Source organism: Salvelinus fontinalis, chromosome 19, assembly GCF_029448725.1.
Source record: "Salvelinus fontinalis isolate EN_2023a chromosome 19, ASM2944872v1, whole genome shotgun sequence".
Lineage (NCBI taxonomy): Eukaryota > Metazoa > Chordata > Actinopteri > Salmoniformes > Salmonidae > Salvelinus > Salvelinus fontinalis.
In genome coordinates, this window is record NC_074683.1 from 21,451,056 (window position 1) to 21,476,964 (window position 25,909).

Here is a 25,909-nt window from a genome sequence, read left to right on the forward strand (position 1 = left end):
AACATGTGGGGGAAAAAAAGTCTCTCTCTAACACATTTTGGAACTTTGTGAGTGACAATTCACATTCTAAAACACCACAACAGTTCTATGAATATTTTGATTTCTATGTGTTGAATGTGCAATCACACAACACGCCCTGTAGAATGGCATAGAGACAATGACCACCATTACAGTCTATCTGTCTCATTAAATGAGCATCTTTCCCCAGTTTGACTATAATAGCTAGTCAGGAGATATTTGGTCAGGATGCTCTGTTGTGACTGGTGCAGAGAACCTGTTAGGTGAGTAGAGGTGACACATTAGTCTTCCTGTGCTGTCTGGTTCTGAGTAGAGGGAGTACAGCTATGACCGGAAGTGACATATTCGTAGCAGGTTAGCAGAATTTAGGATACTAAGACTAAGGTTAAGAAAAGGATTAGGGTTAGCCAAAATGCTCTACTAACCTGTCACAAAAAGTCACTTTTGCTTGAATCTGTACTGCCTTTAGTCACAACCGTGCTGTCTACCTGTGTACTATAAACCTAACTTTCATTGTGTTGTTATTTTTTTTCCAGCAGGAAAGTGACTGGTGGTGGTGGGTCTGGACGACACAGGGAAGACCACTATAATCACATATCTACAGGGAGGTGAGCCTCTCTCTCATACAGTAACATCAACTTTATTCTCGCATAGGCTTACAGTTGAGATTTTTCAGCCAATAATAACAGTCTGACGGGTATGAAAACTTCAGTCTTTGGTATTTGGGTGATCTATCCCTTTAACAGCTGTGACAAGAGACTAAAGACTGTTGTGTCGTCTGCTTCAGTCTACCACAGCTCCTGAGATCTGGGCTTCATCCAGTCTGATTTAGCACAGGCTATAACACACAACAATGACAGATAACTGGACTGACCACAGATGGTTGTTCTCTCAGACACACTTTGATTTTCCTCAGACGTTACGGAGGAACCTCTTACAACTTCACAGACTGACTGATCCCTGATACACAAAGACAGACAGTAACTTCAAAATAAGTTTGACATGTAACAGTTATTTAACTTATGATCTTGAAGAGTATTAGTGAGTGTAATTTCTGCTCTTTCACACAGAGAACATGTGTGACCAGACCCTTGTGGATGGAGTGTCTGTGGCTGAGCTGTGTTTGGGGGGGGGGGGGGGGGGCAGGGTGACTTGGTTGGGGGGACAGGGTGGCTGGGCAAGGCTATGTTGGGGAGCTACTACGCCCAGTACCATGGTCTGGGGTTCGTGGTCGATTCCAGCGACGTCAAACGCCTCCAAGACACCAAGGTCGCCATCACTGACGTCCTACAGCACTCCCACATCGCTGGCAAGCCTGTCCTACTGTGAGTAACTCAACCAGGGATAAACTTGATTTTTCTGTACTATTTGATACAGAACTTTCAGATGTGAACAAAATGTTGTGCTTCCTGTTGTACTTCTCCCTGTAACCACTTGGTGGCAGGGTTGTTACTCCGAAACAGTTTAATGTACTCCTAATGGTGAATAGGGGATGGTGGTGGAAAGTGGCTAAGTAGGCATACGTAGACCAGAGAAGGGTGAGATGTCCTTGAGATGTTTCTACAACTTGATTGGAGTCCACCTGTGGTAAATTCAATTGATTGGACATGATTTGGAAAGGCACATACCTGTCTATATAAGATCCTACAGTTGACAGTGCATGTCAGAGAAAAAACCAAGCCATAAGGTCGAAGGAATTGTCCTTAGGACTCCGAGACAGGATTGTGTCGAGGCACAGATCTGGGGAAGGGTACCAAAAATGTTTTGCAGCATTGAAGGTCCCCAAGAACACAGTGGCCTCCATCATTCTTAAATGGAAGAAGTTTGGAACCATCAAGATTCTTCCTAGAGCTGGCCGCCCGGCCAAACTGAGCAATCGGGAGAGAAGGGCCTTGGTCACGGAAGTGACCAAGAACCCAATGGTTACTCTGACAGAGCTCCAGAGTTCCTCTGTTGAGATGGGAGAACCTTCTAGAAGTACAACCATCTCTGCAGCACTCCACCAATCAGGCCTATTTGGTAGAGTGGCCACACGGAAGTTATTCCTCAGTAAAAAGCACACGACAGCCAGCTTGGAGTATGCCAAAAGGCACCTAAAGGACTCTCAGACCAGAAAAGAGAGAAACAAAATTGAGAAACAAGATTATATGGTTTGATGACCTGCAAATAGCTGTGCAGCGACGCTCCCAATCCAACCTGACAGAGCTTGAGAAAATCGGCAGGGAAGAATGGAAGAAACTCCCCAAATACAAGTGTGCCAAACTTATACCGTCATACCCAAGAAGACTCGAGGCTGTAATCGCTGCCAAATGAGCTTCAACAAAGTACTGAGTAAAATGGTCAGATTTTTTGTAAAGTGCCCTGCAAAGTCCTCCCTGTCCTCCTTGTAAAGTCCTCCCTGTGCCCTGCAGTGTGTGTTGATATCCTCCCTGTGCCCTGCAGTGTGTATCTAGACACATCCTGTTCTATGATATCACTTAAACCTGTGTTACCAGTCAGGTCCATGAACATCCTGGACTCTGTGTAGACTCTGACATCAGACACCTGGGTCCACTGTTGACGTGTGCGTGCGCACGAACACACACACACACACACACACACACACACACACACACACACACACACACACACACACACACACACACACACACACACACACACACACACACACACACACACACACTATACTTGTGAGGAATTTTGGGGATCAACAATTGATTCCCATTCAAAATCCCATTTACCCTAACCCTAACCCTCAACCTAACCTTAACCTTAACCCTAACCTTAAATCCCTAACCCTAAACCTAATGCTTAACCCTAAACTTAAACCTAACCTCTAACCCTAATTTTATCCCAAACCCTAATTCTAACCCTAACCCCTAAGCCTAAAATAGCTTTTTTACAAGTGAGGACTGTCAAAATATCTCCACTTCTCTGAATTTGAGTTGTTTTACTATTCTTGAGGACTTGACAAACACACACACACAAACGTGTCCCCCATACTTGGCCATATACTTGTGACCGGGAATTTCCCCTGTGTTCACTGTGAGACATATTGGTATTTAATGAAGAACACTCCCACACTGCTGCTGCTATGACAAAGCACAGTGACACATTGAAATGTGTCATAGTTTCACCTAACACAGGATGTTTGTTCACAGTCAGAGAGTTTTAATCTTGATGTCTTTGTCTGAAAGCCATCTTCTGAAATGTTAAATGGCCTTAACAAAATAAAAAGTTAGCAAACATATAACCACAGTGAAATAACGTAATCCACAATGAGATTTTGAAATATAACAGATTGTCCATTGAGCCTGCCTGATTTGAAGTGAAACTCACAGGTAAATGCATTCCTATGTACAGTACCAGTCAAACGTTTGAACACACCCATTCATTCAAGGGTTTTTCTTTATTTTGACAATTTTTTTAAATTGTAGAATAATAGTGAAGACATCAAAACCATGAAATATGACATATGGAGTCATGTAGTAACCAAAAAGGTGTTAGACAAATATTTATATTTTAGATTCTTCAAAGTAGCCACCCTTTGCCTTGATGACAGCTTTGTACACTCTTGGCATTCTCTCAACCAGCTTCACCTGGAATGCTTTTCCAACCGTTTTGAAGGAGTTTCCACATATGCTGAGCACTTGTTTGTTGCTTTTTCCAACTCATCCCAAACCATCTCAATTGGGTGGAGGTCAGGTGATTGTGGAGGCCAGGTCACCTGAAAAACAAATGATAGTCCCACTAAGCGCACACCAGATGGGATGGCTTTTCGCTGCAGAATGCTATGGTAGTCATGCTGGTTAAGTGTGCCTTGAATTCTAAATAAATCACTGACAGTGTCACCAGCAAAACACCCACACACCATCACACCTCCCCCTCCAAGCTTCATGGTGGGAACCACAAACCACACATGCGGAGATCATCTGTTCACTTACTCTGAGTCTCACAAAGACATGGCGGTTGGAAACAAAAATCTCAAATTTGGACTCATCAGACCAATGGACAGATTTCCACTGGTCTAATGTCCATTGCTCGTGTTTCTTTGCCCAAGCAATTCTCTTATTCTTATTGGTTTCCTTTAGTAGTGGTTTCTTTGCAGCAATTCGACCACGAAGGCCTGATTCACGCGGTCTCCTCTGAAGATTCTTATAAGTGAAATGCCACCTGTAGACTCTCCAGAATTCTTTCTCTCCCCATCTGAAAAACCTCCAGAGGCATCTCCAGTCTCCAGTCTCTCCTCTATGTGCATCACCACCAGGGGCAGCAACAGCAGCACAGCCTCCTCAAAGGGTTATTTTTCCTGTACCTGGCAGCCATTTTAAACTTCTCGTTACTGACAGTGACATAGTCCTGTGTCTTCTCTACGCTGGTCTGGATGTGGTCTATGTAGTCTCCCTGCTCCTCCACCAACATAAAGACATCCATGAACAGATCTCTCAGCTCTTTCATGTTGCTCTCCAGATTCACCAGCTCCTATAGTAGTTACAGAAAAGATTAGGACTGAACGTTAGTCAAGGAGTTGTCTGAATGAACAGTGAAATTGGTCTAAATTAGAGCCAATATTAGTGTTTGTCTGTCACAGACATGCGAGGCCCACTTTAGATCTCCCTTACTGAGGGATTTCAAAGTCTTCTCTTTGCTTAGATAACATAGTCTCGCATTCTCTTACACATCAACACTTTTCTATGTTAATGTCATCACGCTTACCTTGTGTCTCTGCTCGATCTCAGACAGCTTAGAGCGTGTGATGCGTTCATTGTTGAGGAGGTTCTGGTTAAACACCTCCCACTTCCCCGCAGCAACCATTTCGTCCACATCCTCCTCGGTGACATCGCGACCAGACACCTCCAGCTGACGGATGATGAAGTGTTTACACCGCTCCTGTTTACTGAGAATGGAGTCGTTGTACAAACGCATCACCTAGGAGTGATTTAAAGAGGAAAAAATACTTTAGACTAGAAGCAGACATTTCTGTTCACTGTTAGCTTAGCTAGTGCTAGCGGATATTCAAGAAGGCTACCATGTGTAAACTAAAGCTAACCAATATTTTTACGCTAACGTGTATGTGTCATTGTACACATCAGAAAAACACCATTGAAATAAAAGGTTATAATAACTTTTGGAGAGTGACCTGCTGGAATTGTCTGTTTAGCGCTGCGTGTTGGGAGCGTTGGATGCGTGTAGTGGCTGTAGCCAGTCCCTGCATGTCTTCTAAACTCTGTGCCTTCTTGAAGAGGGCGTCCAGCCGTCTGTGGATGCGCTCTGCCTGCAGCTTGATGTCCCTCGTCACACTGCTCTCCTTTTTCATCACACTGAAACGACGCATGGTTGCCACCAGGCTCCTTTGATGCTGGCTGAACTTCTTCACCTGGGGAGAAGGAGAAGAGGATTCAGTCAAAATATAAATGAACAACAAGGATTTATAGAGCATCCTTCCACCTCCAGAATTCACCACAGTATTATCATGGACATTAAGTTGCAGTCCAACTAAGGTGCAGGCTTTGAGGATCAAATGGTGTATACCACTCTTAGGAGGAATATGTAAGATCACTCACCTCGGTTTCGAGCTCAGTGATGTCACCGCGGATATGCTGAGCCTCGGACAGGAAGTTGTCCAGGACTGGTTCCTTCTCAAACACCACAGCCTGCTGTGGAGTGGCGACACTAACCCATGCTGGGTCATCTGGGTCAGCGTCATCCTCAGGGAATGGGGTCTCATCTGCCTTGTTTCTTGCCTCCCGGAACTCCTGGGCCCTCTGACGCAGCTCCTCCAGACGGTCCCTCATGGTCAGAGTGGAGTTCCCTCAGGAGGACAGCAGAACCTGTCAGTTGAGGCCTTTTGGTAAAGTTATCACCACAGAACAGAGCCTTCTCAATTTTATAACAAGGCTATAACGTAGCAAAATGTGGAAAAAGTCAAGGGGTCTGAATACTTTTCGAATGCACTGTTTATAGTTTTTCCAAATATTGTTGGTATGCCTAAAGAGAAGACCAAAACACTGTTTTGAACAAAGCTGTTTCAGTCAACACTTTTTACCAGGTGACCTTTCCTTTCTTGTTCATCCCAATGAATCATCATTACAATGAGGAACTCAAGCTCGTATGAGGTAAATATGTACATTGGTGTATCCACTTTGAACTGGAATCGCGTCTATCTTCACTTTGTTTGTTTTTAGCATCACAACCCTGCTAGCACATTTGGTTTCTTGGAAGTGGGAACGTATGCTTTTGGTTTCACATTGGTTGTGGGAACAAATCCATAAGTTTCCTGAACAGTAAAATTGAACGTTTTTTAAACATTTTGAGAAAAGAAGTGAAAATGTTGCATCCACTGGGATGCTTATTTGTAGGTTGCAGGGAGGTTCTGAGAACGTCTCAGGTTTTATTCATGCCCTGAGGTTATTTAGACATGTTTTAATAACTTCCTTGAAACTTTCAAAAACCCTGTTAGCTTATTTGGGGTTAACTTTTTTGAAGCACAGATAGGACACGTGGAAATGTATTTCCTTAGCCATTTATCACGCAAACATTTGTTTTTTTTGTGACAAGACACAGCATCAGTGAGATTCAAACCTTTAACCTTCTGTTTTTATCCATGGAATAAGTCTACTATGCCACCAAGATGGAGCTAGCATACCATGTTTTTTAAGCATACAAAGCTGTTCATTTTAGTCTATTCAAACAGACCCCATTTCAAAGGAAACAAACACTCATTAAGATCAGGTGTGGCCAACTAGTGGGCGCGCCCAACTCCCCTGCACGTACTTAACAAGATCGAGGATAGAAAGAGTTTTGTTGATGCTGAGAATGGAAAATTGGCCTATATGTTTTTAAATAACATTCTTAGAATGTCATCTGAAAGTTACTAAAGTTTTATTGTGGTTTTGATGGAATGTTTCTTAAATGTTCTTGGAACAAGTTGAGAACCAAGAGGAAACCTGTAGGAAAGGTTATGCTGAAGTACTGAAAATCCCATGGAATAACATTGTTTCATAATGTTCTCTGAACTATTTGAGAACATTCCCAATGTCAAACCAGTTTGAGAGCATTCCTAAAATATTACCAACATTGAAATTAAATGTAACCATGTTTGAATTTTTATTAAACTTTCTGTTAATGTAATGCAATACCAATAAATAAAGTATTTTGTCATAATTCCTTATTAAGAGTGCTGAGAATGTTCCCAAGCCAACTATCCTGCACCCTTCCCAGAAAGTTGTGTGAAGGTTGTAATCAAAATAACATAGGACAACCACACTCTCACCAAGCTCTAAGAAACATATGGTTCTCCGAATGTTATGTACTAGCTGAGAAGCTCTTCTATAGTTAATGCATAGACAAAATTAACATACCTGAGAAATTCCTTAAGCCCTTTGGTCCACTAAGCTACAAGTAGTGTTTGTGGCTTAGGATGGCAGGGAGAGATGGATGGGCACAACGTTTATCTGAATCTACTTCAGCTTTGCTTCCCATGAGAAGTTCTCTTGTTTATGTTTTTGCCTCAAGCCATTTCCCTTTACTAGTACATCTCCTTGACATAACGATATAATGAGAGCACTCAGAGAAGTGACCTATTAACACGCACACGCACACACACACAGGTAGACAGCAGAAAATTATGATTATTATAACAGTTTGTAGGTTTCATAACTTTATTCTGAAGCGTATATATACCGCATTTCCTATTTTCTAATGCAGGTTCTGGATAGTTTGGAGGACCCCCATCTAGCACATAAGGTTCTGGATAGTTTGGAGGACCCCCAGCTAGCACATACGGTTCTGGATAGTTTGGAGGACCCCCAGCTAGCACATAAGGTTCTGGATAGTTTGGAGGACCCCCATCTAGCACATAAGGTTCTGGATAGTTTGGAGGACCCCCATCTAGCACATAAGGTTCTGGATAGTTTGGAGGACCCCCAGCTAGCACATAAGGTTCTGGATAGTTTGGAGGACCCCCATCTAGCACATAAGGTTCTGGATAGATTGGAGGACCCCCAGCTAGCACATAAGGTTCTGGATAGTTTGGAGGACCCCCAGCTAGCACATAAGGTTCTGGATAGTTTGGAGGACCCCCAGCTAGCAGATAAGGTTCTGGATAGTTTGGAGGACCCCCAGCTAGCACATAAGGTTCTGGATAGTTTGGAGGACCCCCAGCTAGCACATACGGTTCTGGATAGTTTGGAGGACCCCCAGCTAGCACATAAGGTTCTGGATAGTTTGGAGGAACCCCAGCTAGCACATACGGTTCTGGATAGTTTGGAGGACCCCCAGCTAGCACATAAGGTTCTGGATAGTTTGGAGGACCCCAGCTAGCACATACGGTTCTGGATAGTTTGGAGGACCCCCAGCTAGCACATACGGTTCTGGATAGTTTGGAGGACCCCCAGCTAGCACATAAGGTTCTGGATAGTTTGGAGGACCCCCAGCTAGCACATAAGGTTCTGGATAGTTTGGAGGACCCCCAGCTAGCACATAAGGTTCTGGATAGTTTGGAGGACCCCCAGCTAGCACATAAGGTTCTGGATAGTTTGGAGGACCCCCAGCTAGCACATAAGGTTCTGGATAGTTTGGAGAACCCCCAGCTAGCACATAAGGTTCTGGATAGTTTGGAGGACCCCCAGCTAGCACATAAGGTTCTGGATAGTTTGGAGGACCCCCAGCTAGCACATAAGGTTCTGGGAACTATGTTTCTTAGAGCATGGTGAGAGCGTGGTTGTCCTATGTTATTTAGCATACAGCCTTCACACAACTTTCTGGCATTGGTGCAGGATAGTTGCTTGACTTAAGAACATTCACAGCACATTTAAGAAACTTGACAATTTTTTTATTTCTTTGTTATTTTAACCTTTGTGTTGTCTTTAGGGTCAAAATTGACCCGCCACTATGTTTAACATCAGAGAAAACCCCCTAAATTATATTTTTCTTCTTGAAATTTGATTACTTTTCCTAGAGTGACCCCATCATTAGAAAAAGTGAAACATCGCCTTTGTTCATATTTCCTTGAAAGCTGTACACCACCAGGGTACAAAGATTGTCTTAGGGTCTTTGACCCGACAATTATAAAATAATTTACACTCCACAAAAACCACAAAGACACACACACACACAATGAGAAATTGAGATTGCTTGCTACTGATTGAACTCAGCCAGCAGCTCCTGAAGAGGAGGATCACCATGGTTGGCACAGTTAGAAAGAACAAGTCTGAGCCCCCCCTGCACTCCTCACAAAAAGGGGGAGAGAGGCCTTTTCATCAAAGTTTGCCTTCACCACCACCACTCTAGTTTCTTACCTCCCAAAGAGGAACAATAATGTGGTCCTCCTGAGCACATTGCACAAAACGTCTGAGATCAGTGATCGTGAGAACAGGAAGCCAGCCATCATCCTGGACTACAACCACAACAAACAAGGCATGGACAACCTGGACAAGGTGATTGGACCTTACAGCTGCAGGAGGATGACTGCCCGCTGGCCCTGGTCATCTTCCATAACATCATTGAAGTGTCCTCATACAATGCCTTCGTGATATCGAACAAGATCAACCCTACCTGGATACCTGATCAGCGGAAAAAGAGGAGGGTGTTCCTGGAGCAGCTGGGAAAGACACTTGCAACCCCACACATTCAAAAAGGGAGTGCCTCCCCCGCACAGCAGCCTCTGCAGCGCTTGTGAAAGCTGTTCAGGGGATTGAATCTTGCCCTGATCAACCTGAGGCTGCAGCTGGGGCAGGCAAGAGGAGGAGATGCCAATTCCTCCCCCCAAAGAAGGACTGGAAAACAAATACTATGTGCTGCACATGTGAGAAATACATCTGCAAAGTCCATGCACACACACTTGCATACTGTCCTACATGTGCTAATTAGAGTTGATTGATTTATGTTCCTTACATTTTTGTTTTGTATCTATTATCTTATTTTATTCTTAATTATTGTTGTTGTTTATACACCTTGTGGGTGGGGTCAATGGTTAAAACAATGGGAGAAGACTAGTATTTTGTAGTTGAATTCCTCATTGTACAGTATATAAGAATATATCACTATGTTGCCAAAATTCTTTGACTGTTATTGTTTCCATTCAAAGAAATGCATTCAAAACTAAATTCAGCACATTTCTGCTACTTTCTTAAGCTATACAAGTGCTATTTCTTTCTAAAAAAGGTATGTTTACATCTATGCAGTACCTTTAGCAATAATAATAATAATAATAAACCTCTACTTTAATAAAGAAAACAATTATGACAGGTGTGTTGTAATAAAAACAAGTGGTGTCCACTGATTAAATGCAGTCTTTCTGCATCGTAAAGAGGGAAAACCCAGATATGTGATGAATGACAGATTGTTTCTTCGTGCAAAATAGATTTGGGGTTTAAAATTAAATTAAGCTGCTTTATTTTTGGTGTTTAATGAAGGCGGGTCATTGACCCTCAGGACAAGGGGAGTATACAGAATGTTAAGACTACACAAGGAAAAACGGAACATTTCTTAACAGTTAAAACATGGTTCGATTTAATAATCCATCCACCTGACAGGTGTGGCATATCAAGAATCTTATTAAACAGCATGGTCATTACACAGGTGCACCTTGTGCTGGAGAGAATAAAAGGCCACTCTAAAATGTGCAGTTTTGTCACACAACACAATGCCACAGATGTCTCAAGTTTTGAGGGAGCGTGCAATTGGAATGCTGACTGCAGAAATGTCCACCAGAGCTGCCTCCAAGGTCGTTTTAGAGAATTTGGCAGTACGTCCAACCGGCCTCACAACCGCAGACCACGTATATAGCATTGTGTGGGCGAGCGGTTTGCTGATGTCAACACTGTGAACAGAGTACTCCATAATGGTGGTGGGGTTATGGTATGGCTAGGCATAAGCTACGGACAACGAACACAATAGCATTTTATTGATGGCAATTGGAATGCACAAAAACACTGTGACGAGATCCTAAGGCCCATTGTGAGGCCTATTCTTTTTTAAGTAATCTGTGACCAACATATGCATATCTGTATTCCCAGTCATGTGAAATACATAGATTTGGGCCTAATTAATTTATTTCAATCGACTGATTTCCTCATATGAACTGTGTCTCAGTAAAATCAATGAAAATGTTGCGTGTTGCGTTCATATTTTTGTTCAGTATACATTCCGTTCTCAGCATCAACAAAACTCTCTCTATCCCCCATCTTGTTATTAAGTGTGTTGATCTTAATGAGGGCTTGTTTCCTTTGAAATGGGGTCTGTTTGAAAAGACAAAAATGAACAGTTTTGTATGCATAAATAACATGGCATGCTTGCTCCAGCCTGGTGGCACGGTGGACTAATTCCATGGAGAACAGAAGATTATATGTTCAAATTTCACCGACTCTGGGTTACAATACAAAAGACATGTCTTCGCTTGATTAATGCTTAAGAACATGCATTTGCATGTGTCCTATCTCTGTTTTGAGTTCAAAACAGTTAAACTGAGCTGGTAATGTTATTAAAAGTATTATTGAACCATTCAGTGAAAGTTTTTAAGAAAGTTATTCAAAAATCCCCAAACAACATATATTTTATGTTATTAAAACCTACCAGGAAAACTTTCAAAGAACCGTAGTAAAACATTCTAAAAATGATCATTCACTGAACAGGCAACATTTTCACTTCCGTTCTCAGAATGTAAAAAAAAAAAAAACGGTTTTACCGGTCAGGAAACGTATGGCTTCATTCCCAACCAATGGGAAACCAAAAACGTACATTCCCACAACTTTGAAGGAACCAAAGGTGCTAGCTGGGCCAGAACTGTTAGGAAGGGTGGAGTGAACAGAATGTGTGTTTTGAATGAAATGTAGTATTGGAATCACAGACTATCCAATTACTGGATGGATTACAAAAAGGAAAGCCCATGAAAAAACATTTTGCTTGTGTGTGTGTGTGTGAAAAATAAAGCTGTGTGTATGTGTTTGTGTGGTGTAGCCATTACAATCTCCTCATAGACAAGGCTTATGAATGTAAGAGTGGTCATTGTTCTCTGTGCTTAGAGTTCAGCAGTGCTAAAGCATATTCTAACACAACATACCTCCTCGGACCTTCTCTAGGCAGGATGTCACACTAATAAAAACTGTAGAATTACAACTACTAGATCATACATTTCCATTCAAGTCAACTTTTAATGGTCGGTCATTGACTTTACCTCCCATAGCCCAAGCAAAGGCCTTGTCCGTTCTGGTCATTGTAACTCTATTATTCAGACATTACTCAACCGATTCTAGAGCAATGTGAGATTTAGCCTGAAAACCAGGGCCTGCATAAACTCTGTCTGAATGTTGTTATGGTTTGATAAGTTCTCTGACTGCTTTCCAAATTTCCATCTGTTCAACTGTCACAGAGTTTATGAGGGAACTAACTGTTGACATTCATTTGTCAGCATAAGGCAGCTGCTCTGTTGAGGTGAATTGGAAGAAGAAATGTCCTCTTTTGTCAAAACAACTGAGCTCATTACAAATGAATTAACATTGAATCCCATCGTTTTGTGTTCTTGAGAATCTTGAATTTAGTGTGTAGTGGGTATCATAAGTATTCACCCAATTTGGATTTTGTTGCGTGACAAAGTGGGATTGAAATGGATTTAGTTGTGAGTTTTTGTCATTGATCTACACAAAATACTGCATAATGTCAAAGTGAAAAGAAAATTCTACAAATGTTAGCAAATTAATAAAATGAATAACTCAAATATTGTTGTTGCAAAATGATTCACCCCATTTGTTTAGGCAAGCCTAAATTAGTTCACGAGTGTCTTACAAATCATATAATAAATTACATGTATTCACTCTGTGTGAAATAATAAAGGTTGACATGATTTTTGAATGACTAGCCCTTCTTCTGTCTCCCATACATACAACATCTGTCACGTTCTGACCATTGTTCTTTTGTGTTTTCGTTGTTTTAGTGTTGGTCAGGACGTGAGCTGAGTGGGCATTCTATGTTGTCTGTTTCTATGTGGGTTTCTTGTTTGGCCTGATATGGTTCTCAATCAGAGAGTGAGAGTATGGGCAGACACCGTGCTATGCGGAAGAGCACACGGTGTCTCCTGTACGTGTGCATAGCCCGGTGCGGTACATCCCAGCTCCTCGTATCGGCCGGGCTAGAGTGGGCATCGAGCCAGGTGCCATGAGCCGGCTTAACGCATCTGGTCTCCAGTGCGTCTCCTTGGGCCGGTGTATATGGCACCAGCCTTACGCATGGTGTCCCCCGTTCGCCAGCACAGCCCAGTGCGGGTTATTCCACCTCGCCGCACTGGCCGGGCTAAGGGGAGTATTCAGCCAGGTAAGGTTGGGCAGGCTCAGTGCTCAAGAGCTCCAGTACACCTTCACGGTCCGGTATATCCGGTGCCACCTCCTCGCACCAGTCCAGTATCACCAGTGCCAACACCACGCACCAGGCTTCCTGTGCGTCTCCAGAGCCCTGTTCCTCCTCCACGCACTCGCCCTGTGGTGCGTGTCTCCAGCCCGGTACCACCAGTTCCGGCACCACGCAACTAGCCTCCTGTGCATCTCCAGAGCCCTGTACGCCCTGTTGCTGCTCCCCGCACTAGACTTGAGGCGCCAGAGCCGCCCGCCAGTCAGGAGCCGCCAGAGCCGCCCGCCAGTCAGGAGCCGCCAGAGCCGCCCGCCAGTCAGGAGCCGCCAGAGCCGCCCGCCAGTCAGGAGCCGCCAGAGCCGCCCGCCATTCAGGAGCCGCCAGAGCCGCCCGCCAATCAGGAGTCGCCCGCCAGTCCGGAGCTGCCCTTCAGTCCGGAGCTGCCCTTCAGTCCGGAGCTGCCCTTCAGTCATGAGCTGCCCTTCAGTCATGAGCTGCCCTTCAGTCCGGAACTGCCCTTCAGTCATGAGCTGCCCTTCAGTCATGAGCTGCCCTTCAGTCATGAGCTGCCCTTCAGTCCGGAGCTGCCCTCAGCCATGAGCTACCCCTCAGTCATGAGCTACCCCTCAGTCATGAGCTACCCCTCAGTCATGAGCTACCCCTCAGTCATGAGCTACCCCTCAGTTATGAGCTACCCCTCAGTCATGTGCTACCCCTCAGTCCTGAGCTACCCCTCAGTCATGAGCTACCCCTCAGTTATGAGCTACCCCTCAGTTATGAGCTACCCCTCAGCCACGAGCTACCCCTCAGTCCTGAGCTACCCCTCAGTCCTGAGCTGCCCCTCAGTCCGGAGCTGCTTCTTCAGTCCAGAGGCGTCTTTCAGTCCAGAAGTGTCCCTCAGTCCTGTGGGCCCGTTTAGTAGGGTTCCCAGGCCAGGGTCGGCGACGAGGGTCGCTGCTCAAAGGAGGACACTAAAGCGGACAAAGACTATGGTGGAGTGGGGTCCACGTCCTGCGCCAGAGCTGCCACCGCGGACAGATGCACACCCAGACCCTCCCCTATAGGTTTAGGATTTGCGGCCGGAGTCCGCACCTTGGGGGGGGTGGGGGGGGGGGGGGGGTACTGTCACGTTCTGACCATTGTTCTTTTGTGTTTTTGTTGTTTTAGTGTGGTCAGGTCGTGAGCTGAGTGGGCATTCTATGTTGTCTGTTTCTATGTGGGTTTCTTGTTTGGCCTGATATGGTTCTCAATCAGAGACAGGTGTTTTGCGTTGTCTCTGATTGGGAACCATATTTAGGTAGCCTGTTTTGTGTTGGGGTTTGTGGGTGGTTGTCTTCTGTCTCTGTGTCTATGCACCAGATAAGACTGTTTTGGGTTTTCACTTTAGTGTCCTGTTTTTGTATTTTGTAGTGTTCACATTTATTTTCTTAATTAAAGTCATGATGAACACTAACGACGCTGCGCTTTGGTCCGATCCCTGCTACACCTCCTCTTCAGATGAAGAGGAGGAAATCTGCCGTTAAAACATCTGTAAGGTCCCTCAGTCAAGTATTGAATTTCAAGCACAGATTCAACTACAAAGACCAGGAAGCTTTTCAAAAGTCTCATAAAGAAAGGCAGTGATTGGTAGATGCGTAACAATAACAAATCAGACATTAAATATCTATTTTTAAGCATGGTCAAATGAATTATTATGCTGTGGATGATATATTAAACTGACTAGACAAAACAAAGATACAGTCGCTGCAGGACAGGAAGGAAACTGCTCAGGGATGTCACCATGAGGCCATTGGTCATTTTAAAACAGCTACAGAGTTCAATGGCTGTGAAGGGAGGAAACGGGATGGATTAACAACATTGTAGTAACTCCAAAATAACGACCTAAATGACAGAGTGAAAGAAGATTTCATATATACAGAATCAAAATATTCTAAAACATGCATCCTGAATGCAACAAGGCACTAAAGTAATACTGTAAAAAAAAACATGGCAAAGGAATAAACTATTTGGCCAAAACGCAAAGCCTTATTACATTTACATTTAAGTCATTTAGCAGACGCTCTTATCCAGAGCGACTTACAAATTGGTGCATTCACCTTATGACATCCAGTGGAACAGCCACTTTACAATAGTGCATCAGATCTTTTAAGGGAGGGGGGGGGGGGGGGGGGGCAGAAGGATTGCTTTATCCTAGGTATTCCTTGAAGAGGTGGGGTTTCAGGTGTCTCCGGAAGGTGGTGATTGACTCCGCTGTCCTGGCGTCGTGAGGGAGTTTGTTCCACCATTGGGGGGCCAGAGCAGCGAACAGTTTTGACTGGGCTGAGCGGGAACTGTACTTCCTCAGTGGTAGGGAGGCGAGCAGGCCAGAGGTGGATGAACGCAGTGCCCTTGTTTGGGTGTAGGGCCTGATCAGAGCCTGAAGGTACTGAGGTGCCGTTCCCCTCACAGCTCCGTAGGCAAGCACCATGGTCTTGTAGCGGATGCGAGCTTCAACTGGAAGCCAGTGGAGAGAGCGGAGGAGCGGGGTGACGTGAGAGAACTTGGGAAGGTTGAACACCAGACGGGCTGCGGCGTTCTGGATGAGTTGTAGGGGTTTAATGGCACAGGCAGGGAGCCCAGCCAGCAGCGAGTTGCAGTAATCCAGACGGGAGATGACAAGTGCCTGGATTAGGACCTGCGCCGCTTCCTGTGTGAGGCAGGGTCGTACTCTGCGGATGTTGTAGAGCATGAACCTACAGGAACGGGCCACCGCCTTGATGTTGGTGGAGAACGACAGGGTGTTGTCCAGGATCACGCCAAGGTTCTTAGCGCTCTGGGAGGAGGACACAATGGAGTTGTCAACCGTGATGGCGAGATCATGGAACGGACAGTCCTTCCCCGGGAGGAAGAGCAGCTCCGTCTTGCCGAGGTTCAGCTTGAGGTGGTGATCCGTCATCCACACTGATATGTCTGCCAGACATGCAGAGATGCGATTCGCCACCTGGTCATCAGAAGGGGGAAAGGAGAAGATTAATTGTGTGTCGTCTGCATAGCAATGATAGGAGAGACCATGTGAGGTTATGACAGAGCCAAGTGACTTGGTGTATAGCGAGAATAGGAGAGGGCCTAGAACAGAGCCCTGGGGGACACCAGTGGTGAGAGCGCGTGGTGAGGAGACAGATTCTCGCCACGCCACCTGGTAGGAGCGACCTGTCAGGTAGGACGCAATCCAAGCGTGGGCCGTGCCGGAGATGCCCAACTCGGAGAGGGTGGAGAGGAGGATCTGATGGTTCACAGTATCGAAGGCAGCCGATAGGTCTAGAAGGATGAGAGCAGAGGAGAGAGAGTTAGCTTTAGCAGTGCGGAGCGCCTCCGTGATACAGAGAAGAGCAGTCTCAGTTGAGTGACTAGTCTTGAAACCTGACTGATTTGGATCAAGAAGGTCATTCTGAGAGAGATAGCAGGAGAGCTGGCCAAGGACGGCACGTTCAAGAGTTTTGGAGAGAAAAGAAAGAAGGGATACTGGTCTGTAGTTGTTGACATCGGAGGGATCGAGTGTAGGTTTTTTCAGAAGGGGTGCAACTCTCGCTCTCTTGAAGACGGAAGGGACGTAGCCAGCGGTCAAGGATGAGTTGATGAGCGAGGTGAGGTAAGGTAGAAGGTCTCCGGAAATGGTCTGGAGAAGAGAGGAGGGGATAGGGTCAAGCGGGCAGGTTGTTGGGCGGCCGGCCGTCACAAGACGCGAGATTTCATCTGGAGAGAGAGGGGAGAAAGAGGTCAAAGCACAGGGTTGGGCAGTGTGAGCAGAACCAGCGGTGTCGTTTGACTTAGCGAACGAGGATCGGATGTCGTCGACCTTCTTTTCAAAATGGTTGACGAAGTCGTCTGCAGAGAGGGAGGAGGGGGGGGGGAGGGGGAGGAGGATTCAGGAGGGAGGAGAAGGTGGCAAAGAGCTTCCTAGGGTTAGAGGCAGATGCTTGGAATTTAGAGTGGTAGAAAGTGGCTTTAGCAGCAGAGACAGAAGAGGAAAATGTAGAGAGGAGGGAGTGAAAGGATGCCAGGTCCGCAGGGAGGCGAGTTTTCCTCCATTTCCGCTCGGGCTCATCCAACACAAGCTGTAATTGCTGCCAAAAGCATTTATTTCGACTCAGTGGAGTCAAAACTTATTTAATCAAGGTATATTAGTGTTTTATTTTTTATTAATATACATATTTTTTTACACACAGTTAAATTCATTTCAATCCCACTTTGTAATGCAACAAAATGTGAAAAAATCCATGGGAGGTGATACCCACGGTACACTTAAGAAAATACAGTGTGGACACCCCTTCAAATTTGAATTCAGCTATTTCAGACACAGCGTTGCTGACAAGGTGTATAAAATCTAGCACACAGCCATGCAATCTCCATAGACAAACATTGGCAGTAGAATGGCCCATACTGAAGAGCTCAGTGACTTTCAACTTGGCACCGTCATAGGATGCCACATTTCCAACAAGTCAGTCCAAGTCAGTTCATAAAATTTCTCCCCTGCTAGAGCTGCCCCGATCAACTATAAGTGCTGTTATTGTGAAGTGGAAACATCTAGGATCAACAACGGCTCAGCCGCAAAGTGGTAGGCCACACAAGTTCACGGAACGGGGCCGCAGAGAGCTGAAGTGCACAGCGTGTAAAAATCATCTCTCCTCGGTTGCAACACTCACTACCGAGTTATGGGAGCAACTTCATCACAATAACTGTTCATTGAGAGCTTCATGAAATGGGTTTCCATGGCTGAGCAGCCACACACAAGCCTAAGATCACAATGTATAATGCCAAGCGTCGGCTGGATTGCTGTAAACCTCCCCGCCATTGGACTCTGAAGTGATGAATCACGCTTCACCATTGGACAAATCTGGGTTTGGCGGATGCCAGGAGAACGCTACCTACCCCAATGCATAGTGCCGGCTGTAAAGTTTGGTGGAGGAGGAATAAGGGTCTGGAGTTTTTTTTCCTGGTTTGGGCTAGGCCCCTTAGTTTAAGTGAAGGGAAATCTTAACGCTACAGCATACAATTCCATTGTAGATGATCCTATGCTTCAAACTTTGTGGCAACAGTTTGGGGAAGACCCTTTCCTGTTTCAGCATGACAAGGCCCCCATGCAAAAAGCGAGGTCGTTGTGGAAGAACTTGACTGACCTGCAAAGAGCCTGACCTCAACCCCATCGAACACCTTTGGGATGAATTGAAATGCCGACTGCGAACCAGGCCTAATCACCTAACATCAGTGCCCAACCTCAATAAAGCTCTTGTGGCTGAATGGAAGCAAGTCCCTGCAGCAATGCTCTGACATCTAGTGGAAAGCCTTCCCAGAAGCAGGAAGGCGTGAGTTGTTCTATTTACCTTGTTGTAGTTAGTAGTCCTTGAGGCTTAGAAACTACCCTTTATACTTGACCAGGAATGTAACTGCCACTTGAGCCAAGCCATGGAGAGTGGATATCTCCATAAAGTATCCATAACGTTAACAACATGTATATCCCATCCTCCTGAACATAATCCTCATGGCATCTTCTTAGCCCTCCACTTCAAAGACCTGTTAGCTGTAGGACACAGGTGTGCCTGTTCTGTTAGTTTTCCTCTATGTTAACAGTTAGCCAGAAAACTGCTATAACAGAGGAATAACTTCACTTCCCAGAAAATCTGGTTCAGCCAGTCTGGCCACACCCTTTCTCTCAAGTAGAACTCTCTGTGGCCAATGGGACAGAAACTGATTAGCCTATCTGAAGAAAGGGAAGGATATTAAGTCAGTGGGAGAAGGGAGAACACATAGGGACAACTCCTACTCTACCCCAGGAGCTGCTCAAACAACAGGGAGCCTCATCACAGAACAAATAGAGCTGTAATGTGTAGAACAGCAATGACTCTGAGAGGTATAGAATACGTTGTTTTAGCTCTATACATTACATTTCTATGTGTAATGGTGCAGCCTGCCAGCTAAGCCCCTGGTCTGGCCCTATTGTGTTTCTCAGACTCCAGCGGCTTTACTGAACATAGCTGGCAAATTGTTTTTGACAAGTCCCGAAAATCCAGGAAGGTTTTAGGAGGGAATGGGCATGGTCCTACTCTACACCCTCAGAATGGCTGTTTCTAGAGTGTTGAACAGTTGTCATCAAAAAGATGGTTACCAAAAATAAAACACTGACCAACACTGAATGTTTTTGTTGGATGAAAGCCATATGTGTATGTGATTCATAACCAGCACAGGCTGGAGGATGGAATGTCAAACAACAGTAAGACTAAATAAAGCAGAATTATAATTACCAGCTAATACTAAACAAGGGTATTCATCTGCTTTAACTGGCTGAATGACTCATTCCCTAATGTGTAGATGTTATGACAACAAAATAATATTGTGACATCGGTGTTGTCAGGTGTGCCATTTTCATCTGTGTCAGCACTAAGAGAGAGAGTGGATAATGGCCCACAACCGAGACCTGATTTGAATTACCTGACCCATCGCTCTCTCTCTCTCTATCTCTCTCTCTATCTCTCTCTCTCTCTCTCTCTCTCACTCTCTCGCTCTCTCCTACGTTCTCTCTCACTCTCTTTCTCACACTCTTTCTCACACTCTCACTCATAGGCTTGCCAATAAGCAGGACCTGTCTGGGGCTCTGGGAGAGCTGTAGCTGATACACCGTCTCTCTCTGGAGAAACTGGTCAACAGACACCATTGTCGCTGCCTCATTGTAAGTGTCTCATGCCATAGCATATATTGATGAAGGCTAAAGGCCAGCTCAGAATTTCTGTAACAGAAACATGCCCTTATGTTGTTCTTGTAGAAGTTGTGCTTAGCTGTGCTTGGCTCAGGGAAGACCCTGGATAAGTCCATCAGCGAGGGAGTAGAATGGCTACTGGACTACATCTCCCATGATTATAAGGCTATTAATGAGCATGTGCAGATGGATACAGCACATAAGAGGGCCAGAGAGGAGGACAAGAGAAAAAGAGAAGAGATAGCACGCTTGGAGAAAGAGGACAGGTGAGAAAATACAAAGAGAGGTGAAGGGGACATACTAGAACGGGAAAGGTGAGGTGGATAAGACGAGAGGATGAGTTGACGAGAAAAAAAGCTTGACTGTATAATGCTTTCAAATGAAATGTATGTGCATTTCTCTATGCACCATGGTGATTACTCCCTCCCAGTGAGATAAGCTGCTGCGTGAGTAGTGCTCTCAGTATGCCTGTTATAATTAAATGGCCCTCAGAATGTCTGATTTGATACTACTTACTGTGGAGAACGTCATAAACAAAGAACAGACTGAGTCATGGGTCACATCAATAGTATCTGTTTTTAGGGCCTTGGAAATGTTGTCTCTTTAAGATTGTTGTCTTGTAGAGAATGTGGTCTCTTTAGCCATGTGTGGGAGTCGAATGTATCCAGAAAAAAATATGTTGTGTTTACTTCTGAGGAGATACAGCGTGGAGGGGAGGAGGAGAGATGGGAGGGAGAGAAGAGAGGCCAGGGGCAGGGCAAAGATGATGAACTTACAAACAATCAGAGAGGTTGATACTGAGGACAGAGAGCTGGCCCAGTGAAATGAGCCAATGAAAGAGGGTATGTACTACTGTAGCCAACCACATAAAAAACATAGTACAGTTTACTATAGAATACTACTATACTTACTATAGAATTCAATAGTAAACTGTAGTATACTGTAGAATACTACACCACACACTGTAGTACCACTCGATCATGTGTAGTACTTACTATAGAATGTTGTAGTATACTGTAATATACCATAGTAAATACCATACTATTACCTGCAAAAAAAAGCACTGTCCGCAAATACACTTTTTCACTATAGTAAATAAATACTACAGTATTTCATTTGCATGTACCCTGCCCATTTTCCTCCGCCATATCGCAGTTTGTGCAACCCATACGTGAGAAACCTACATGCCAAGTATATACCATATATTCTGTTACTTACAGGTTATAGAAAAGAGCAGAAGCTTATAACCATCTGTCCAGACCCCGGTTCTACCTACCTACCTACCTACCTACCTACCTACCTACCTACCTACCTACCTACCTACCTACCATCCTTACCTACCTACCTACCTACCTACCTACCTACCTACCATCCTTACCTACCTACCTACCTACCATCCTTACCTACCTACCTACCTACCTACCTACCTACCTACCTACCTACCTACCTATCTATCTATCTATCTATCTATCTATCTATCTACCTATCTATCTACCTATCTATCTACCTACCTATCTATCTACCTATCTATCTACCTATCTATCTACCTATCTATCTACCTATCTACCTATCTACCTATCTACCTATCTACCTATCTACCTATCTACCTACCTATCTACCTATCTACCTATCTACCTATCTACCTATCTACCTACCAACCATCCTTACCAACCATCCTTACCTACCATCCTTACCTACCATCCTTACCTACCATCCTTACCTACCATCCTTACCTACCATCCTTACCTACCTTCCTACCATCCTTACCTACCTTCCTACCATCCTTACCTACCAACCATCCTTACCTACCTACCTACCTACCTACCTACCTACCTACCTACCTACCCACCTACCTACCTACCATCCTTACCTACCTACCTACCTACCTACCTACCTACCTACCTACCTACCATCCTTACCTACCTACCTACCTACCTACCTACCTACCTACCTACCTACCTAATACTACAGTAATAAATACTACAGTAATGTCTACAAAAACACTACAGTAAATACTACAGTGTAGTACAGTTCGCAAAAACACTACATTAATTACAATAGTATATTACTGTTGTTTTCTTTTACTAACTTATTTATACTGCAGTTAACTGTAAATACTACAGTATACTGCAGTAAACAATACAGTAAATACTACAGTATACTGCAGTAAACAATACAGTAAATACTACAGTGTCCACTGTAGTGTTTTTTGCGGATTTTAGTGAATACTACAATAAAGTCAGCAAAAACACTACAGTGAATACTACTAGTAGTATTTATACCATTGTATACTATAGTGTTTTTTTCATGTGGGCGCTGTAGAAAACAGAATCACTCTCTGGCCCTGTTCTGAAAAACAGCATGGTAGTTACTTGGTCCCTTTCGCCCTTTGATAGGGTTTTGAATACCCCTATCAAATGGATCTCAACAAGTGCATAGGGCCTGTGGATAGGAATTGTTTTTGGACAAGGTCCCACATTGCCTAACAGCCAGGACATAATTCACTGCCTCTCCTGAACCCAGGACCAAAGGCCTAAAGGCCAAAGACGCGTCACCTCCCCCAAGATTCTACCAACTCTCCAAACTCTTATTCAAACAAACATTGTAACCCTGGGAATACTCTCATCAATCCATTCTAGAGTCTATCTACCAGTCTGGGGAGATTTGACCCTTGATCTGGTATTTACTGTAACTCAGACTTATGGTGTGTTCCCTGTCAGTCTGTTGTAATCAATATTTTTGCATGTCTGTGTGTACATAGGAGGAGAGACTGAGGGAGCAGAGGAAGGAGAGGCTGGGAGAGGAGGAGAGACTGAGGGAGCAGAGGAAGGAGAGGCTGGGAGAGGAGGAGAGACTGAGGGAGCAGAGGAGGGAGAGGCTGGGAGAGGAGGAGAGACTGAGGTAGCAGAGGAAGGAGAGGAAGGATAGGCTGGGAGAGGAGAGAGACTGATGGAGCAGAGGAAGGAGAGGCTGGGAGAGGAGGAGAGACCGAGGGAGCAGAGGAAGGAGAGGCTGGGAGAGGAGGAGAGACTGAGGGAGCAGAGGAAGGAGAGGCTGGTAGAGGAGGAGAGACTGAGGGAGCAGAGGAAGGAGAGGCTGGGAGAGGAGGAGAGACTGAGGGAGCAGAGGAAGGAGAGGCTGGGAGAGGAGGAGAGACTGAGGGAGCAGAGGAAGGAGAGGCTGGGAGAGGAGGAGAGACTGAGGGAGCAGAGGAAGGAGAGGCTGGTAGAGGAGGAGAGACTGAGGGAGCAGAGGAAGGAGAGGCTGGGAGAGGAGGAGAGACTGAGGGAGCAGAGGAAGGAGAGGCTGGGAGAGGAGGAGAGACTGAGGGAGCAGAGGAAGGAGAGGCTGGGAGAGGAGGAGAGACTGAGGGAGCAGAGGAAGGAGAGGCTGGGAGAGGAGGAGAGACTGAGGGAGCAGAGGAAGGAGAGGCTGGAAGAGGAGGAGAGGAAATGAAATGAGGAAAAAATGAGAAAGGAAAATAGATCAAGAGAATTTGCTGAAGAGGAGGCCCAGAGTCGTCCCGCTGTCAAAAGAATACCCCTTGCATGGATGAGGAAGTGAGCTAAGTTCAATCAGCTGGCAGAAAATAAAAGTGATAAACATCTTTAGGAAATGCCATCAACTGCAGATCTTTATCAAACAGAACAACAGTTAATCATGATGTACTGAACGTGTCACATTGTTTAAATGATTGGAGACAGGCGCAGGAATACATAATAAGGGGTTTTAATACTCCACCCAAAAATACAACATGCCATGAAAGGCACGGGGACGAAGCCCTAAACAAACACGTATACAAAAATTACTAATCAGGGAAATTAGAATCAGGTGTGCGTAATGAGACACCTAAAGGCCGGTGACGTAAACTTACAGAACTGGTGGACGGAATGAGCAGCAGTAACGGAGGAATCCGTGACAAAGTGGTTAATCCCTAGTGAACATGTACCATGTATCTTTTTCTCTAGAGAAGTGAGTGATCTGTATCTCTGTTTCTCCAGAGAAGTGAGTGATCTGTATCTCTGTTTCTCCAGAGAAGTGAGTGATTTGTATCTCTGTTTCTCCAGAGAAGTGAGTGATTTGTATCTCTGTTTCTCCAGAGAAGTGAGTGATCTGTATCTCTGTTTCTCCAGAGAAGTGAGTGATCTGTATCTCTGTTTCTCCAGAGAAGTGAGTGATCTGTATCTCTGTTTCTACAGAGAAGTGAGGGATTTGTATCTCTGTTTCTCCAGAGAAGTGAGTGATCTGTATCTCTGTTTCTACAGAGAAGTGAGTGATTTGTATCTCTGTTTCTCCAGAGAAGTGAGTGATCTGTATCTCTGTTTCTACAGAGAAGTGAGTGATCTGTATCTCTGTTTCTCCAGAGAAGTGAGTGATCTGTATCTCTGTTTCTCCAGAGAAGTGAGTGATCTGTATCTCTGTTTCTCCAGAGAAGTGAGTGATCTGTATCTCTGTTTCTACAGAGAAGTGAGTGATCTGTATCTCTGTTTCTCCAGAGAAGTGAGTGATCTGTATCTCTGTTTCTCCAGAGAAGTGAGTGATCTGTATCTCTGTTTCTCCAGAGAAGTGAGTGATCTGTATCTCTGTTTCTACAGAGAAGTGAGTGATCTGTATCTCTGTTTCTCCAGAGAAGTGAGTGATCTGTATCTCTGTTTCTCCAGAAAAGTGAGTGATCTGTATCTCCGTTTCTCCAGAAGAGTTAGTGATCTGTAGAACAGTATGCCAGAAAGTCAGGCCTATGTAGTACTTCTATGATGGACCCAGTCATCTCAGTCTCCCTCCAGTCTAAAGGTCCAAACTGGTAATAAAGACTCTCTGCCATGTTAATGTTATGTTTGGTAGATTGTTAGAAGCTATAGTAAAACCAGAAGTAGAACTGAAGTTGCCTATCCTTCAGTACTGTTTACCCAAGCACTTAGTGTCCAGTAAACCTGGAGCACATTGTCCACTAGTGACAGATGGAGGTTATTCTTTATTTAGTTCACCTGAAAGTCATAGACATACAGTAGCTTGTGGCTGTAACTACCCTGAAGTACCATTGGACTCCATTGCGAATAGACTACATCAGTGAGTTCTACATTTAAGGCTCCTACAGGGCAGTACTGATGGATATCTTCACTGTAAATGTCTAGTAGACAAAGTTATTTCCTGCTCTAATGCTATAGTTCAGATCAGGGTGCAGAGCTGCAGTCCTCAGAGGCTACAGTCCTGGAGGGCCACCTGCAATCCTGCTGGTTAGCATTTCTCCCTGGAACTTTGCTGAACAGTTAACGTGGCTGATTGCCAAGTGAGTGCACACACCTGGCATCCCAGGTCTATATTGGTCCCCAGTGTAGAGTGTTGCATCTCCACAGTAGGGGTGGAACAGGAGGCTTTATACAGCTCTGGCCCCAGTAGACCTTCTCCCTCAGATTCCACCTGAGTCCACCTGACTGTACTTTCCGCTATCAGCAGAACCAGTAACTGTGTCACTGACCCATACACCTTACAGCCATACCACACGCTCAGACTCAAAGCACTGGATAACCTATGCAGATAGAGGTAAACCCTCTGGCTGTGTGATTTGTGTTCACCTGGGGAGAGAAAGGTCCACAAGCAGATTAAAAGCAGAGTAAACACACAAACTCCAGCCTCTGCTCTATCTGTGTGCTTGTGATAAAGATCTCCATCTCTCCCTGCTGCTGTGGACCAGGATCAGAAGAGAATAAATAAACAATCACATGAAGAGGTACATTTCTGTAAACAAAATAAAAATGTTCAATTCTGCTAATGTATATCTACACCTCTATATACACCTCTATACACCTCTATATAAACCTA

At 44.8% G+C, this 25,909-nt stretch overlaps 1 protein-coding gene and 1 pseudogene across 2 annotated transcripts; one reads left to right on the forward strand and one right to left on the reverse strand.

Annotated features, from left to right (window-relative positions):
• Window positions 1-1,203: 1,203 nt before the first annotated feature.
• On the forward strand, window positions 1,204-24,762 carry LOC129817019 (ADP-ribosylation factor-like protein 13B; annotated as a pseudogene).
• LOC129816486 (syntaxin-19-like) lies at window positions 3,354-18,989 on the reverse strand. 2 transcript variants are annotated; one of them, XM_055871026.1, is made up of 5 exons: window positions 18,720-18,989; window positions 5,583-5,849; window positions 5,159-5,395; window positions 4,735-4,947; window positions 3,354-4,500 (listed from the first exon to the last, which is right to left on the reverse strand). In XM_055871026.1, exons 2-5 carry the CDS (start codon window positions 5,811-5,813, stop codon window positions 4,276-4,278), a joined length of 906 nt encoding a protein of 301 aa, XP_055727001.1. In that variant the 5' UTR covers window positions 5,814-5,849; window positions 18,720-18,989; the 3' UTR covers window positions 3,354-4,275. The 2 variants fall into 2 exon arrangements, with proteins under 2 accessions (XP_055727001.1, XP_055727002.1); XM_055871027.1 differs by lacking the exon at window positions 18,720-18,989 and having other exon boundaries at window positions 5,583-6,476.
• Window positions 24,763-25,909: the final 1,147 nt, after the last annotated feature.

Excerpts from the sequence above, each read along its gene's own strand:
- LOC129816486 (XM_055871026.1), bottom strand. The coding sequence starts at position 5,813 with ATGAGGGACCGTCTGGAGGAGCTGCGTCAGAGGGCCCAGGAGTTCCGG. Across the intron at positions 4,948-5,158 it reads TAAACAGACAATTCCAGCAG|GTGATGCGTTTGTACAACGA; the intron begins GTCACTCTCCAA and ends AATCACTCCTAG. Across the intron at positions 4,501-4,734 it reads AGATCGAGCAGAGACACAAG|GAGCTGGTGAATCTGGAGAG; the intron begins GTAAGCGTGATG and ends TAACTACTATAG.